We start from the raw sequence: 15,951 nt of genomic DNA on the forward strand, positions 1-15,951 counted from the left end.
AAAGGATGGGTTGAGTTGTCTAAGTGTGATTGAGTTTCAAACATGCTTGGCGTGCCCAAGAAATACGAGAACGGGAAGTTGCCTTCACGCCAAGTGTGACTGAAGCCGGCCACAGCAAACACACCAATCCCTTGGGTTCTTGACTACCGTAATGTTAACTCACAGTCAGAAATCCCCAAGATCCCATAGCCGAACATTGAGGATCTCTGCAATAAGATGCATGGCTGAAGTGTCTTTACAAAGATCGACCCTGCCTTCGGGTACCATCAAACGCTGGTCGAACCGTATGTACGCAAGTATACTGCCTTTTGGACGCACAAGGAGATAGTGCAATGATGCGTAGTTCCCATGGGAATGGCGGGGTTGCCAGGGATATGGTCGAGACTTATGCGTCGATGTTCGACAAATTCTGCTTTTTGGAGGTCTACTTGGACGACATTTGCATCTACTCAACGAGTGTCGGTCAGCATGCGACACATCTGCGTACTGTTCTCAAAGGTCTGCGATCGGAAAAGCCTTATGCGCGTCATGAGAAGTGCGCCTTTGCAGTGCCCAAGGTTGACTTCATGGGACACACAATCTCGGCTGGCGGACTCGAGGTTGATGTCAACAAGGTGTGCGCCATTGAGAATTGGGCGGCGCCTACAACTCGGAAAGAGCTGTTGAACTTTCTTGGAATGGCGGGGTACTATCGCAAATTTATTACAAATTACGCGAACTTGGCCCTACCGATCAGTGACCTTGCCAAGGAATCCGTGCCCTGGAAGTGGACGGATCTCGAAGAGAAAGCATTTCTCAAAGTGAAAGCTGCTTTGCAACAAGCATCTGTACTTCAGTTGCCAGACTTCGACAAGTCGTTTATGATCACGAAAGGAAGCATCTGGGTATTGCTGCGGAGCGGTCCTCTTGTCTTGGATGACAAGGGTCAACAATCGGCCGATTGCCTTCTTGTCGAAGAAGTACGGGGGTGCTGAGCGCAATTGGCCATCGCATGAAAAGAAATTGTGCGCCATCAAGCTGGCTCTGACGAAGTGGCGGCCTTAAGTATACGGTTCGCACTTTGACGTCATTACAGAAAATTCGATCTGCCACTGGTTCCTGAAAACACCCGTGTTAACCGCAAGCTAACAAGATGGTTGGAATTCTTCGGTTCGTTTGACTTCACAGTCCATCATCGTCCCGGCAAGACGAATGTGGTAACAGACGCGTTGTCGCGTCCTCTGCGTGCAAGTATTCAAGTTGCTACTTGCACGGTTCACAATTTAGATGAGCACTGTCATGCGATACCTTGCTGTGCGTCAGTGGAACAAAAATGTGTTGTCATTCAAGCGCATTGACCTGCGTACACTTGTGTTGATGATCAACTCGCCTTCTCGGGGGGAGGAGGTGCAAGCAAACAACCTCGAAGTCGAAGTGCCACAACAACATGTCATCAACCATTCCAAAGAACTATCGTATATCACCGTCAAAATGAACGAGAAGTTGAAACAAAGCTCATCCAAGCCTACGCCTAGACCAAACACGTCGAAGATGCGACAATTTGCAAAAATGAACTCTACTTCGTGAAGTCGAATGAACAAATTTGGAAGTTGTTTGTTCCCAGAGTCGACTTTCTAAAAGGCGAAATCATTTCCCAAAGCCATGACACGAGCACTACAGCGCACCCTGGGGTTCGGCGCACGCAGTTGCATGTAGCTCAATTGTACTACTGGAACCGAATGGACGAAGATGTCAAGTTGTACGTCGCAACTTGCGAAACCTGTGCTCGCTATAAGTCGAGTAGTGCTAAAGCCAATGGTTGAATGATCATAATCAAATCTCCTGACGAATGCTGGCATACAGTTTCCATCGACTGGATCACAGATCTCCCTGTTTCCAATGGAAATATTCAATCGTGATTTGTGTCGACAAGATATCGAAACGACCAAAGTACTGCGCCACGACGTCGACCGTTGATGCACACCAAGCTGTAAAGAAGTTCTTTGACACTTTGACACTGTTGTCCGGAACCACGATTTGCCTGCTGTCATTATCAGTGATCGAGATCCAAAGTTCACTAGTCAGTTTTGGCAAGATTTGGTGAACATCATGAACGTGAAACACTACATGACCACGGCTGGGCGAGCGCAAAGCGATGGAGCCACAGAACGGCAATACCGGACTTTAGAGGATGCTCTACGTTGCCAAGTGACCTAGTTGGGCCACGACAGGTGGCATACCGGAACCATCGAGTATGCGCATCAAGGACTCGTACAAACATCGGCTGGAATGACTCCCTTTGAAGTTGATACTGGCCGAAAGCTTCGCAATCCAGTGTTGAATGACGTATTGGCGTTGAACGAGTATGCAAAGAACTTTGCTGAGCGACGCAAGGAGTTGCTAAAGATGGCCCTGGACAACCTCGAAAAGGCTAAACCCGCCAAAAGGAATACTATGATCGTAAGAGAGCCGAAGTGGAATTTAAAGTCGGCGACAGCGTCATGCTAGCTACACGCGACATTCCGTTAAAGCATGCACAGCTACTCGAACTGCAAGAAAAGTCAAAGTTCGTTCCACGATTCATTGGTCCCTTCCAAGTGACGGTGGTAATCAACTCAAATGCAATGCGGTTGGCCCTACCTGTGTCAATGTGGCGTCTTCTACATTGACCGGTTGAAGCGCCACGTGCCAAACCCATCTCGATTCCAAAATCGTCCGATTCCGAAGGCTACGCCTCATGTCCTGAACGACAAAGGAAATGAGCTCTATATCGTAGAAGCTCTGCTATAGCAACGGCAATTCAATCGCAAGAAGGAATACCTTGTCAAGTGGCATGGTTTGCCAGAACACGAAGCAACATAGGAGTTGGAGCGAACAATCAAGCACGTTTCAAGAAGCTTGTACAAGACCTACGCGTGAAGTTGCGAGAGACCAAGGCGACATCAGGGGGAGAATGTAGTAATCATACAGATCTAACTAATGGTGTTGCGACGTCGAGTGTGCGTGGTCGGTATGAGACGGTAGCTAGTCGCACCGCACCTGCAGCGCGACCTCATGAGTATTACATAGTGATCTTTAGCTAGAACGTTTTAACGATGACAATCGAATCACTTCCAATTTTCCTCTGCGCTATCAACTCCCTATACCAACTGCTTGATTTATGGTGCCCCGGCCAGCGTCTGTTCGACCGTGTGCGATAGTGTGATGAAGCCTCCATGCTTGACGACCGTGGTGCCCACGGTCGGGTCTCAAAGCGCTACCGAGTGCACCCTCGGCGCGTTTCAGAATGGGTTCGATGCGGCAAGCAGTCATTGCACGACGGCCGCCGGGATCGCGATGGTCCTCCCGAATTCCACCACCTCCACCACATCGAAGGGAGTTTGGCCAACAATTTCCGTGCCGATCCCCGAATGATAAGGATAAGGATAAGGAAAAGAGGATGATCCGATAAAAGTGACTTCGCACGAATGCCAATGTCGGACCGATACAGTAACACCGTACTGTTATGGTACAAAGACGACCAACAACTAATGTAGAAATGTACGAATGGCCCTAAATGGGACCAACGACCTTGAAAAGAATCCAAACCATGATGTGTCCTTGACGTCAAACCGTGGCCCACACCAGGTGATCGACACGGTCCACAAGTTCATTGCCACTTGCTATGGCCAAGGTCCTCGCTGCTGTCGCCGCCACCGCCGAGTCCGAAATCGGCAACGGGACCAACGGGACACGTATGTGACTGGCATCCGCTACACGTCGTCTGGCTGCGGCGCGTCCTGGATCGCCCCCAAGGTGCTCCTCGCCGCCGCCGGTGGACGGGCCAGCTTTGGTGGGGTCGCGCTACTCGGCGGCACCAAGGACGGCGAGCGCATCAAGATCGTCCAGCAAACCATGCATCCCAAGTTCAACGAAGACGACACGACGGACGACGACTTTTCCACCTTTGACACTGAATCCAAGGTCGCCCCCGTCAAAGTCAAGTCTCGGCCCCAGGCATCGTGTCGTGGGTGCGTGGCGTCGGCACTGAGAGTTCGCACTCCGTCTTGCTCGAAACGGACGTCGCAGGCTCTGGTCCAACGCCGACTTTAAGAAAGCGCTGCGAGCGAACGCGAAATCTTGGACTCGATGGTGTTTGCCGGTGGCGGACCCAAGGACTTGTGCCAAGGCGAGTGTGGGGGACCATCACTCGATACGGTGTCGAGTTCGTCGGCGGCATGACGAGCTCGGGCAAAGGGTGCGCCGAGCCTGGATACCCTGGTGTGTACTCGCACGTGTCAGTCGCCCGCGTCTTCATGGAGCCCATCTTCCCTGTCGTTCGTCTCCAGTCGTTTCCTCTGGTCGGGAAAAGCTGCAGGCAGGCCTTGCTTTCGTCCGTGCTGCACCCAGACGAGGCATACTGACATGGAATCGCACTTTCACGAACCATCTCAATTTTGTCTCTTCCGTATGGAACGCATTGTTCGAACCGTGATGGTGGTAAATTGCGTTGTCGTGGAGAATGACAGGTACTGACTACGTGAAGACGCTTGTCGACAGCGCATGCCTGCGCGGTTTGGCTCAAGTTGTTGTAAGCGATGGCGGTAGTGTCGAGTATTAGCGTACTGGGCTACATGAATATGTCCGTCAGTACCTTTCGCAATTTTTCGTTCATTGACTTTAGGGTATAGACATACTTGCACTTACACCGCAACCTCTCTTTAGGGCGTGTTCAGAGCAAAGCAATTGCCTGCACTTCTTGTCAAACCAAAATTTTGATGTGCGCAGAGATAATTGTTTCGCGCACTGTAGAATATCGCCACTGCGACACGCTTCACTGGAGATATTCTCACGTGAACGTTTCAAGGGCGTCTTTTCCCACATACTCCCTCCATCCCACAATAATGGCGCGACTTTGATGAGGGTGTATTGTACATGTTTGATGATTTTATTACTGTCAACTTCAAAATGGTTTGTATCCATTCCTGTAGCACATTCGTAGTTCCGATTGAACGACAAGAAAGAGTGCGCCAAGTCTTAACTTGATGTGTCTGATGTTACGCTGTCGACACATTAACATGTCGAGTTTTGGAGCATGTTCACATGTAATACAATCTCTCTCAACATGCACTCATTCAACATGGAAATGGGAAGGCGGGACCTGATAAACGAGAAGCGCGAAGCCATTCTTCGTGAAAACTTGAGGTGTGGTGTCTGCTCTGCAAGGCTTGCACATTGTTTTGGCTAAAACTTAGCCAGCAAGAACAAATGCCATGCTGCCACGATTCGCAAAGTCCATGCTCGTACCAAGGTCCAAGGAGTTGTGGAAGGCTACATTAATGTGTCATCTCCGGTCTGAAGAAGGGTAAAGTGGGCTGAAAGTTCGCCTGCACAGCAGCCCAAGTGAAAGCGAAACTATTGCAAGTGCATCTTGCCAATCGAGCTATACTTTGAGCTATTTCATCGCAAACTGGTATGATAGACAACTGAATACATGATATTCAACACATTAAACGGCGTTGTATTGCACAGATGTAAAGGAATAAGTAGAGGAACACGTCACTGGTACCTCAAGCTGGGCATGATTCGATCCCACGCCAATGCCATCAAGTCCGTGCTGACAGAAGCGAACAAGTACACTCGTTTGTATGAAGTTTGCCATGAGCTTTGTTCGGCCAGAAATTCTGTTCACTGAGCTTCTGAACTACGTCCACATTAATGAATACATTGGTATTGAACCAAACCAATTCATAGAGATGAATAGTTTGACGTTCATACATATAGCGTTGCTAGTAGTCCGCTGTCTTGGTGTCGTAAGTGGGATGGCTGTCGGGAGAAAAAACCCTCCTGAATCGAATGGCGCTGGCGGAATTTAAGAATTCACAGATCCAATATTTAGCAACAAGTGAGACAATATCTTAATATTACACCTTTACAATGAATGCTATGCACAAAATATTTTATCGTGTAGTACCCTGTATTTTATTCAAGGAGGCATACGGAACAATTCTGAGTCGCGCCATTATTGTATTCCCTCCGTTCCAAAATAAGTGCGCGAATCAGAATTTTGACGTATGCCTCCCTGAATAAACTATCAAAACTCTGAGATCGAATGCGAAATTGTACAATGTAACGTTACGTTTGCCCTATCCAATGGCGGAATTGCTGAATTCCGTCCTTTCCAATTGATACAGGAGGAGGTTTACCACCAGATCCCTCCGAACGAGCACAAGGACCATCCACAATAACAACACACACCTGAACGCGCTTACTTCTCATCATCTACACTAATTGGTACGATTCAAACTTCTCTCATGACGTCAATGACATCAGTCGACTCACCGTCACACATGTCAATGGCTTCCAGTGTTTGGGAGAGCTCTTCGACGCATCGGGCCTCTTGAGCATGCCTGCAAGCACACGATCCAACTCGTCCAATTTCGGTCAACCTTGCATTCGAGGCGTCGAAAACTTCCCGTGGGGACGACACATGCTGAGGTAACAGGCCCTTGAGCTCTTGCTTCGCTTTGACGATGTGAGGCAACGTGCAGACATTGTCTCCGAAAACACTCGTCGTCTCAACAGGCACGCTTGCAAGGACATGAACGTGTGGTTCAGTGTCTCGTACGTGTAAGCGGTGAAGGCATCTTCAACATGAGCAACCAGTTTATCAATGCTGCGTGCAGACTTGCGGTGTTGTAAGGACTGGATGGCTGAGAAGAAACCCAAGTCGAACACGTTGGTGTCGGGGAAATTCGATGGTTGTTGTGCAAGTGATATCGTCCTTCCAAGAGTCTTGTACTTGGTCATGGCTTCGTTCAGCAGCGCGTTGGATGGGATTACATGGACATGGGCATTGTCGTGTTGCAACTTCACCACACGGTGGTCACCTGGCCACTTGGCTACTATTGCAGGCAGCACCATCTCGACCAAGAAGGTATGATAGATTTTCATTCTGCTGTACAGTCAGTCAAAAATGGCTTGATTTCCCTGGAATGGGGCCGAAACAAACTAAGCTTGAGGTATCCGTGCAGCGTCCCGAGACTTATCCCTATGGGAAAATGTTACTAAAATTCTTCTGCGGTCAATATGCATCTGTTTTAAGGAAATGGAATGAAGTGTAGTTCGTTGGGATTGCGATACTTGCAGGAGCTTTGTTTTCACTTCTTCAGCGGTGAACGCCTTCTTTCTACCAACTCTACCTCTCTTCTTGCTTGCAACATTGACTTTCATGTTGCCCTGACAGCACCTTGCTTCTTCGCTTCCGCAAGGACCCGCCAATGGTGGCAACGTGGCATTTGTACTTGTCCACAATGATCTGGCTTAATCCATTATGTAGTCTAGCCTTGTAGCTACCGTTGCGGGTGGAGCAACACCTCGCGGAGGATGGATTCGAGCTCGACGTCGGTCAGGTTGCGCCTTTCAATTGGCATATTTTGAACGTTTGCCGTTTGAAGTGAACGTTTTATATGAAATGCATATGTATAGTATTAATAGTATGAAATTTTGGAACATGGGAAAGGCCACAGCACTCGATAACTTCCCCTCGTTTAACACATCAACTGAGAGCCCCTATCTGAAGAGCCAAATCTACACGAAATATTTCGACTCCGGGTAGGTGACACTACGGATTCAAAATTTCATCTATACTTGATGACACGTCATGCCTAACCTCCACAAACTCGCGCACATATTTTGGAACTGAAGGAGTATGACGGAGGGGGTAGATAGCAGTGCAACTTGTGTCATATGAGCCCTTCTAAGAACTGCGTTTGCGTTACAGGAGTGAGCGACGCCCAGGACATCGCGCACATCGGAGCGAAGTCGAGGTCGTGTGCATATTTTCCTGCAGGCTTTGTCTTGGTGAGAGCCTCCGTCGTGTGTGTCACCCAACGTCCAATCCTCTCGTCGGGAAATGCAGGCCTTGCTTTCGTCCGCACCCCGTCGAAGCAAACTTCCATCGCATCGCACTTTGTGAACTACCACAATTTTGTCTCTTGGGGGCGTGTTGGAAGCAAGCTGGGATACCTGTAAGATCTATTGCAAAATCGGACCCTTTCCACGTTGACTTGGTGACCCTTCATTTTCCAATTCACGTCTGCCATGGCCTCGCCGTCGCTGTCGTCGCCCAATTCAACTGCACCCCGATGTACCCCTGTCTGCAAGTACCCGAACGTGACTGGCATCATCTCGACAGACCAAACCATTCGGTTGGAAGTTGACATGAAGGCTTCGAGTCATTGTGTGCTTCAGAAACGGTCCACGTGCCGTCACGACACCCTTTGCTCTTTACGTCATTGGAAGAGAGTTGGACGACGAAAACTCCGCTTGTTACTTAAATAGGGGATGGCTCTCATTCGAGCTACTTCGCATGGATCGAAGCTTTGTACAGCGCTAGGTCGTCGTTGGTCAGTACCGCCAGGAACCCTCCTGTGGGCATCGCGTCATTTGTCGGAAGCACCCAGCCATGCTGAATGTCCACGACGGGTTGCGGCGCGTCAAAGTGATGCACGACAGATGACGTGGCAACGTCCCAGACTTTGACTTCGTGTGCCCCGACATCGCCTGACCCGACGACCGGGCTGTCCTTTTTGGAGGCGCCGTCAAATTTCGACCAGATCGCCGAGCGTGTGAGGGCGCTGGGGGTGGAATGGCCCTGCAGCCACGTGAGCTTTAGCATTTGATTGCCATGTACCTGCAAGACACCGTCAGCGTCGGTTTCCACGAGCATGTCGTCTTGGTTGATCCGGAGCGACACGACAAAATGCTGGGCGGGAGAGGTCGTCGTCGTTGAGGCGGTGGTGTTGGTCGTGGCCGCCGTTCGAGTCGACACTACCAGCTGGCTTGGACATCTCGGGTTGTTAGCCATGGCGCAGCAATTCTTGATATCCATGTGCATGTGGTGGACCAGTGGCTGGGCTGTGTCGGAAGCGCCCCAGATGGATACACCACTGAACGTGGCGGCAACCACCACCTACTCATCCATCACGTCGTGCACGAGTTTGAGGCAAAGTACGAACGGAGATATTCGATTCGAGGCCCAGGGACCGAACGGCGTGGACGGGTTGTCGAAACTGATGGGTCAACGTCTCAAGGACGTCCGTGCCGGGCTTGCGCATGTCGAAGCGCGAGAGCGTGCCGTTCTGGTGGCCAACCCACAGCTACCGCACAATGCAAAGACGTCCACCACGGTCTGCTGCAATACCTGATGCGCGTTGGACACATCCCAGCAGCAAGACCAGCCGTGGCGTTCAGGCATGTCGAAGTGCAAGATCGACTGCTGGGCGCTTGGACTTGTCTATCAAATAGTGATAAAGTCACTTGATCGCGTCATGTTTGCTTGATAACGTCAGATTTGGTCGGGATGTCGTACATACCACGTGCAATTTGCCGTCCATGGCTGTCGTGGCTATGTACTTGCTGTCGTTTCGGATGGCTACGTCGCGGATCGCGAGGCGGTGCAGTGGAATCGTCGCGCGGTGATGCGTGTCCAACAAACTCACCTAGCCCAGTGTGATGAGAGGGCTGTCTCGAAGTGGTGCAGAGGACCCTACCTGCACGAGTCCGTGGGTGTCGCGAGTCAACTTGGTACCCACTGCGAGGAGGTCGCCACGCAGCGCGATAGCGCAGACGCGGGCGTCCGAGCATGGAATCGAGGCGACTTTGCCATACGCCCAAGTTTCGTGGTCAAGGCGTTGGGAAGGCACACCGAGCCGCGAGGAGGATGAAGAAGGAGGAGGTGGGCCACAGGTCTTTAGCATGGAGTTTTCTTCGAGGAGCTCCATCACGCGATTCTTGTGCTTATCGCATTCGAACTGCAGGGCGGCGTGCTGAAGTTTGAGTTTCGCAACTTCCATTTCCATCTGTGCACAAGAGCGCGACAATGATAATGGGGTGAGGAATCAGCGAACGAGGTACCGCCGTGCGCGCCGCCTTCTCGGCCAGGTACTTTTGGTTCAACTCTTCCTGTCGACTGTTGTCCACGACAGCAACTGTGTCCGTGAACAGCACACGCACGTCGTTGCGCTTCACGGGCTGACTGCACACAGGGCACGACTTGCTCTGCTTGACCCATCGCTCGATGCAACTCAAGCCAAACAAGTGGCCGCACGCGAGACTCGCCAAGCGGTGGTCGCCACTGGTCACACACTTCTCGCAGCAGATCGTGCACTCCGTGGCGTGTATGCTTGGTTCGGGCTCGTCTTCCGTCAAATCAATGCCGTTGACGTCGTCGGGGTCCGCGATGCGCCTTCGTTTGGACATGGAAGGTTGCCCGTGGGAATGCAACTTGGCGGAGGCAGCCAATCAGAGGCGTCAATTGGCTTTAGCGTATATGCGTTTTATTCAAGTTTTAACGAATTGGGAGTTATTCATTTCTTGAAACATGTCGAATTTTAACGACATTGGGATCCGAGTTTAACCGAATGCGTCGAATTCGGCAGAACGAGTTTTTCACCCGATTGCCCAAAACTCCACTGCTTGCACGATGCCAGGTATATACGCATGGGGATCGGGTACGACGCGCATGGGATGGAGCTGCCACTGACGAGGTACACGCAGGTTCATCAGGGCAACTAGGCACACGCGATGACTTGGACTACGCGGAGCCGGTGAAGGTAGATTTTGAGGTGCGATGTTCGCATGTAATTCACCACGCGCGTACCAAACGATGCGTCATGTGGAACAGGCTGCGTTCGTCGGCATCACCACAGGCGGTGGTCATAGCGCAGGTAACGTACAGCGATGCGCTTGATTCCTTAAGACAAGACTTGCATTTCTTTGATCGATTGCATGCAGGATGGACAACGAGTGGCGAATTGTTTACATGGGGGGACGCGAGTCGGGACCGGTTAGGACGCGCAACGTCATCGTCACCATCTCTGGTCGCTAAACCAGTGCTTGGGCTCCCAGTACGCTCGAATTGACGCTGCACTCGTGCTTTATCGTGCAACTCTAGCCGATAGATCTCGCGTGTTGTGGGTGGTGGCATACGGTGGCTATTTCTCAAGCCCAAGACAGCACTGACACGAGCAGCAGCCGTCCAACCCAAGTGTATGTATGGGGCCACGGCCACGCATCGAAGGAAGCGCTGCCTCTCGTCGCAGGTACTGAAGTGTGTTTGCCACGTCAGTTTGGATTGTGGCAGCCGAAATGGGCATGTGTAGGCGATGCACAAGGAACTCGGTCCACATGTGCTAAAGTGCTGGTCACGTCCTTTCCATCGTCCATTTGCGTCACAAGTCTATCATGCGGCTGGAAACATTCGCTCATAGCGACGCAGGACGGTCGGGTACGTCCATCTTCGCATTGAAGCCACGTTATCGTCGCTCGAGGGCTTGCAGGTGTTTGCATGGGGCAAGGGCCGACATGGCGAGCTGGCGATGGGGCCGACCGCGACAGAAGCCATGGTGCCAACACGAATCGAGTCGTTGGCGCCGCAGACCATCCACAGAGTCTTTTGTGGGTGGCAGCACTCTGTTTTTCTCACAGCTCTGGGTGACGTACGCTCGTGTGAAGGCTAAGATGAGTTGTGGCACTTCACGAGCGACTGCGTAGGTCTGGACGAGTGGGAGCAATAAGCATGGCCAGCTCGGTGTGCCACAGGTACACCCTCGTGCATGAGTGAACGATATCGAAGGCATCATGGTGTTCGTGCAGGTGGCACACGCATTTGTTCCCCAACGAGTGCAGGTGTTAAATACAACCGATGAAGCGATGGTCGACGTAAGTGTGGGATGGCATCATGCGGTATGCCTCGGCCGCAGCGGCGCCGTCTATGGATGGGGCAAAGGGGATTTGGGGCAGCTAGGTACGTCGTCTGCTTGAGACCACGAGATTGATCATGGGGTTCGTAGGTTTTGGCTCATTCGAGTCGAAATCCACGCCCCAGCCACTGCCAGTCTTTGCACATCCACCCGCTACCGTTTGTCAAGTTGCGTGTGGTTCAGAACACACTCTCTTCGGTACGATTCTGCCTTGCCAGGGTGGATGTGTCGTCATGTAGTCTTTGGCGGCAGTGATGGCAGATGGTCAGGTGTACTCGTGTGGCTGGGGGGAGCATGGAAATCTCGGTACGAGGGCTGCACGACGTTGAGCTGACGTTGCGACGACTCTGTAGGACATGGCAACATCGACAACGTGGCCACACCTACAAAGATTGCGTTCTTCCAGTCGCGCGGTGTGCATGTTGACCGGTGCATTGCAGGGGGGGCGGTGTCAATAGCGTTAACTCACTGATGTCAAATGTCCCAATGTTGGCAGCGGTTCATTTCGGGTCACGCGACCGCTCGGACCCACAACGACTTTCATTGTGTCAGACTGCGCAGATTTCTCGACTCCTGGTATAGTTATCCAAGGGGGGGTTGCCCCAGGTGCGAAGCGTCTCCGGCAACCTAATCTCCGTCCATGCCGTGTCGAGGGCTGGAGGTCGTATGTGGCAGAGCGACGTAGCAAATTGCACGTTCAAGCTTCGCATTTTAGCAATTTTGTAAGTGTATTGCCTGCACAACCTAAATGAACCAGGAAGAATTTAGGCGCATTCCGAAGAGTGCAATCAAATTATCTTCTCATTTGTATCTAGGAGCAACATCCGGATTTTGAAATCAAATATTCTACTGACATGGATTTAACACTTGTAACAGTGCGATTATTTTTAAATGTCCAATCTGTTGCACGGCGCGCAAACTTCAACTCCCACCGCAGCGTAGCGGTGGTCTGGTGAAGGATTTTGAGATTGCGGTGCTGTGCACTTCTACCAGTACGTAGCTCCCTGTTCTAGGGACGGTATGGTTATTTGTGATGTATATTATGCAGTAAAATGAGCGAATTGCATTTTGATATTTCGGGTCACTTGATTGTGTTTTCCGTGGGTTTCGCTCTTGTGACTGCATAATATACCAAGTGGTCTGTTAAATGCGGCGAACTTGATGCAATCCTTGAGTTGGAGACATGCCGGTGATACTCTATGCCGTGGGGCTTGCGCTGGCGGCGCTAGCCGTCCGCATCTACCTCCTCGGTTCAAAGAAGGCCCTGATCAATTGGGTTGCAAACTCGTCGTTGTTTTACATCATGTACAAGAGACAGCTCGCCGCACACCATGCGTCGCCCGAATTTAACGTGACGTGCTTCGAGACAACGATTCTCGACGGCGCCGCCACTGTCTTGACGATCCCGTTCCTCCAAGACAACTTTGCGTACATTCTGTTTGACCACGCCACCGGTGAATGCGCTGCCGTGGATGTCGCGGACCCCCAGGCCGTGCTCGACATGTGGCGCGCATTGGTCGCGCGCCGGTCGTCGCCGTCGTTGCCGTTGAACCTCAAGTACATCCTCACGACGCACAAGCACTTCGACCACGCTGGGGGAAACCGCAAGCTGAAAGCCGTCTTGCCCAACGCGACCATCGTTGGCGGCGTGCTCGACAACGTCCTCGGATCCACCAAGCAAGCATGGCACGGCGACAAACTCAACGTCGGCAGTCTCACCATCGAGACACTCGCTGTGCCGTGTCACACAATGGTATTCTATCCATGTGCATGACCAAAGGCGGAGTATTCACGAGCTCGGACAGGGCCACGTCGCATACTATGGTGGGTTCGGCCGATGCGTGTCTGGAATATCTAGACTCACATGGCGGCAGTATCGACGGCAAATCACACCGGGCAAGGGTGCGTTTTTACGGGGGACACGTGTACGTAGCTGCCAATTTCTCGTCAAATGAGCTCGGTGTCTTCAAAACGACCCTTGACGGTGCGGCATGGTCCATTCTAGTGTTCGTGGGCGGGACCGGGCGCTTTTTCGAAGGCAACGGCGACCAGGTAAGGGCGTGCCGACAAGGCTACGTCTCGTTCTGCTGCACGCGTGTGTGAATGCAAGCTGCCAAACTCGTTGCGATGGCATCGACGGCATGACGGGATATGTGGCGCACTAGATGTATCGCAACCTCTATCAAGTCCTTGGATCCCTCCCGCCGTCTACCCAGGTCTTTTGCGGCCACGAATATACGCTGAACAACCTCAGTTTTGCGTCGTACATCGAGCCAGACAATGTCGACGTGCAGGCCAAGGCATGTGCCTTCTCCAGCGCCTCACGCGCCGTTCTTGACATCGTCGTGGTGTCGTGTAGATAGAGTGGGCCATTGTAAGGCGGGCACAAGGCCACCCCACGGTCCCATCGACGTTGGCGAGTGAAATGGCAACCAATCCATTCATGCGCATCCATATTCCCTCCGTCGCCAAGGTATGCTCCATGCGACTCCTTGTCTCAACCACTCGTGGCTGTTATCGTTGGACTCATTCGCCTCCTTTGCGTAGCATTCGCCGAGCAACGAGCCATCGGACACAATGACACACCTGCGGGCGATGAAGGATAACAATGTCCACCACGCCGAATTTGCGCGCATTCAAAGGTACAATACCCTGTGTCTAGCTATCTTTACGAGTTTGAAGCGACGCCGCCTACGGCTCTTTGTCATCGTGGGTCTGCCAGTGTTTTAGCAATGCTGTCCCGATGGCGCGGACGACGCCATTGTCCATGCGCTGTCCGAGTTCGGTGGTCGACTCATTGGGATGGTTTTGGCTGCGTAGGTTGGTCAAAGCAGCGACATCGAGCGAATCGACTTCGGCGACCCAAGGCGCCACGTGTCGGTGAAACCTTTGAAACTTGCCCTACTCACGCGAGAATGAGGATGGGAGGCGTTCTGACGGAGACTGAAGCGTCGCGGGAGTCGCCGCGACGTATCTCGTGTCTGTCGACTAATGCAAAAACCCAAAATTGTGCATCATGCCTACCGTCGTGATGTCTCTGTCGAACACAAACGTCGGCACCCCTGACGCGATCGCTTCGGTGACCATCGAGATCGAATCGGGCGTGGTCACGATGGCCGTTGCGTGCGCGAGAAAGCCCAGGAACGGATTCGGGTCGATGCCGTCCCATATGTACACAGATGGGAACGACGAGAAAGCTTCGTAGAGAAAGCGCGCCACCTATGGCATCCACGTGCATTCAGCTATTTCTGCAACCGAAGCACGACAATACGTGCATCGTGGGGAGTGCGTCGAGAAAACGTTACGAGGAAAGAGGCCGTATGCGCGTGGTGCTCGAGCTGCGACACGAAAGCGGCCGCGCGGTCTGCGAGCCATCGAATGTAGTGTTAACCATTGTTCCAATGCAGGAGGGGAAGATGGCTGGCACATACCCAAGGTAAGTGTGTACCCTCTGCAAGACCCGCCAACAAGCACGGCGATCTTTGGGGATGAAGCGGGATGGGCCCACGACGTGGCGCGGTCGTGCCAAGCTTGTCTTGCTGATGTCAACGAGGCAGCGGAGATGTCACACATGGTGCCGGGAGTGAGGTGGACGTTTGGCGGAGGTGGACAAATTGCCGCGTACGGGAAGTCGTGGAAGGGTGCGACGACTGCGTCAAAGTACCGTAGGCCCGCGCTACAGGAAAGGTGTAAGAGTTGTGCTTGCGCCAGGCGTGGACAACTTACCGAGGATGTTGGATTTGAATGTTGAACACACCAGGAAAAGCCTGCTTGTACCCAGCGCACAACGCGACAGTCGTCCGTCCGCACCCAATCACGACGTCGGGGGGTGAAGATGTATACGAACTATATCCGGTCCAAGGATCGTAGCTACATCGTGCCAACAAGAGATGCAGAAGCGGTGGCAACATCGCATGCACGCGACTTGAGTACGTGGCACGACTCATGGCTACCGATACATTCTCGTGTGACGGAAGGAATGTCTGCAACTTAGACGCCAACGCAAGAGCTTGTTTCTCGGCGCCGGCTGCGCCATTTCCGAGCACAAGGATCTGTCGCCGCCGCCGCACACCCATCCCAACAGCTTCGACTACGGTTGCTGGAATCGCCGCCGCGCGCATTTTCAATGTCCAAAATTTGTCTAGTTGAAAATATATAATTTCGATGCAATTTTTCACGTCCAGGAAAATATCATCTCGTGCAACAACGGAAACTCGCTAATCCCTAA

At 52.1% G+C, this 15,951-nt stretch overlaps 5 protein-coding genes across 6 annotated transcripts; 3 read left to right on the plus strand and 2 right to left on the minus strand.

The window, feature by feature from the left end:
* Positions 1–3,525: 3,525 nt before the first annotated feature.
* H310_07852 (hypothetical protein) lies at positions 3,526–4,382 on the plus strand (the record flags this gene model as incomplete). The annotated part of the gene is made up of 3 exons (XM_008873364.1): positions 3,526–3,989; positions 4,048–4,110; positions 4,148–4,382. 3 exons carry the CDS (start codon positions 3,526–3,528, stop codon positions 4,380–4,382), a joined length of 762 nt encoding a protein of 253 aa, XP_008871586.1.
* A 3,884-nt stretch (positions 4,383–8,266) lies between these two features.
* H310_07853 lies at positions 8,267–10,236 on the minus strand. 2 transcript variants are annotated; one of them, XM_008873365.1, is made up of 7 exons: positions 9,877–10,236; positions 9,513–9,821; positions 9,336–9,461; positions 9,164–9,256; positions 8,979–9,119; positions 8,654–8,932; positions 8,267–8,614 (listed from the first exon to the last, which is right to left on the minus strand). In XM_008873365.1, the coding sequence occupies exons 1-7, from the start codon at positions 10,219–10,221 to the stop codon at positions 8,321–8,323; spliced, it is 1,587 nt and encodes a 528-aa protein (XP_008871587.1). In that variant the 5' UTR covers positions 10,222–10,236; the 3' UTR covers positions 8,267–8,320. The 2 variants fall into 2 exon arrangements, with proteins under 2 accessions (XP_008871587.1, XP_008871588.1); XM_008873366.1 differs by having other exon boundaries at positions 9,513–10,236.
* A 186-nt stretch (positions 10,237–10,422) lies between these two features.
* Positions 10,423–12,221, plus strand: H310_07854 (hypothetical protein). Its single transcript, XM_008873367.1, has 12 exons — positions 10,423–10,472; positions 10,519–10,586; positions 10,646–10,688; positions 10,756–10,868; positions 10,916–11,063; positions 11,124–11,248; positions 11,301–11,459; positions 11,515–11,562; positions 11,617–11,767; positions 11,814–11,921; positions 11,976–12,029; positions 12,077–12,221. The coding sequence occupies exons 1-12, from the start codon at positions 10,445–10,447 to the stop codon at positions 12,193–12,195; spliced, it is 1,164 nt and encodes a 387-aa protein (XP_008871589.1). The 5' UTR covers positions 10,423–10,444; the 3' UTR covers positions 12,196–12,221.
* A 685-nt stretch (positions 12,222–12,906) lies between these two features.
* On the plus strand, positions 12,907–14,086 carry H310_07855 (hydroxyacylglutathione hydrolase; the record flags this gene model as incomplete). The annotated part of the gene is made up of 5 exons (XM_008873368.1): positions 12,907–13,476; positions 13,529–13,547; positions 13,598–13,648; positions 13,729–13,775; positions 13,889–14,086. The coding sequence occupies 5 exons, from the start codon at positions 12,907–12,909 to the stop codon at positions 14,084–14,086; spliced, it is 885 nt and encodes a 294-aa protein (XP_008871590.1).
* A 328-nt stretch (positions 14,087–14,414) lies between these two features.
* On the minus strand, positions 14,415–15,844 carry H310_07856 (hypothetical protein; the record flags this gene model as incomplete). The annotated part of the gene is made up of 5 exons (XM_008873369.1): positions 14,415–14,624; positions 14,748–14,942; positions 14,999–15,087; positions 15,155–15,399; positions 15,450–15,844. The coding sequence occupies 5 exons, from the start codon at positions 15,842–15,844 to the stop codon at positions 14,415–14,417; spliced, it is 1,134 nt and encodes a 377-aa protein (XP_008871591.1).
* Between the last annotated feature and the right edge of the window lie 107 nt (positions 15,845–15,951).

The sequence above is a fragment of the Aphanomyces invadans genome (assembly GCF_000520115.1).
Source record: "Aphanomyces invadans strain NJM9701 unplaced genomic scaffold supercont1.15, whole genome shotgun sequence".
Lineage (NCBI taxonomy): Eukaryota > Oomycota > Saprolegniomycetes > Saprolegniales > Verrucalvaceae > Aphanomyces > Aphanomyces invadans.

Bases quoted from the DNA above. Each gene is read 5' to 3' on its own strand.
- H310_07853 (XM_008873365.1), bottom strand. From the start codon at position 10,221: ATGTCCAAACGAAGGCGCATCGCGGACCCCGACGACGTCAACGGCATT. The intron at 9,120-9,163 runs GTATTGCAGCAG...ATTGTGCGGTAG, and splicing joins ATGTGTCCAACGCGCATCAG to CTGTGGGTTGGCCACCAGAA. The intron at 8,615-8,653 runs GTACATGGCAAT...ACGTGGCTGCAG, and splicing joins ACGCTGACGGTGTCTTGCAG to GGCCATTCCACCCCCAGCGC.
- H310_07854 (XM_008873367.1), top strand. From the start codon at position 10,445: ATGCCAGGTATATACGCATGGGGATCGG. The intron at 10,473-10,518 runs GTACGACGCGCA...AGGTACACGCAG, and splicing joins TATATACGCATGGGGATCGG to GTTCATCAGGGCAACTAGGC. The intron at 11,768-11,813 runs GTACGTCGTCTG...TGGGGTTCGTAG, and splicing joins AGGGGATTTGGGGCAGCTAG to GTTTTGGCTCATTCGAGTCG.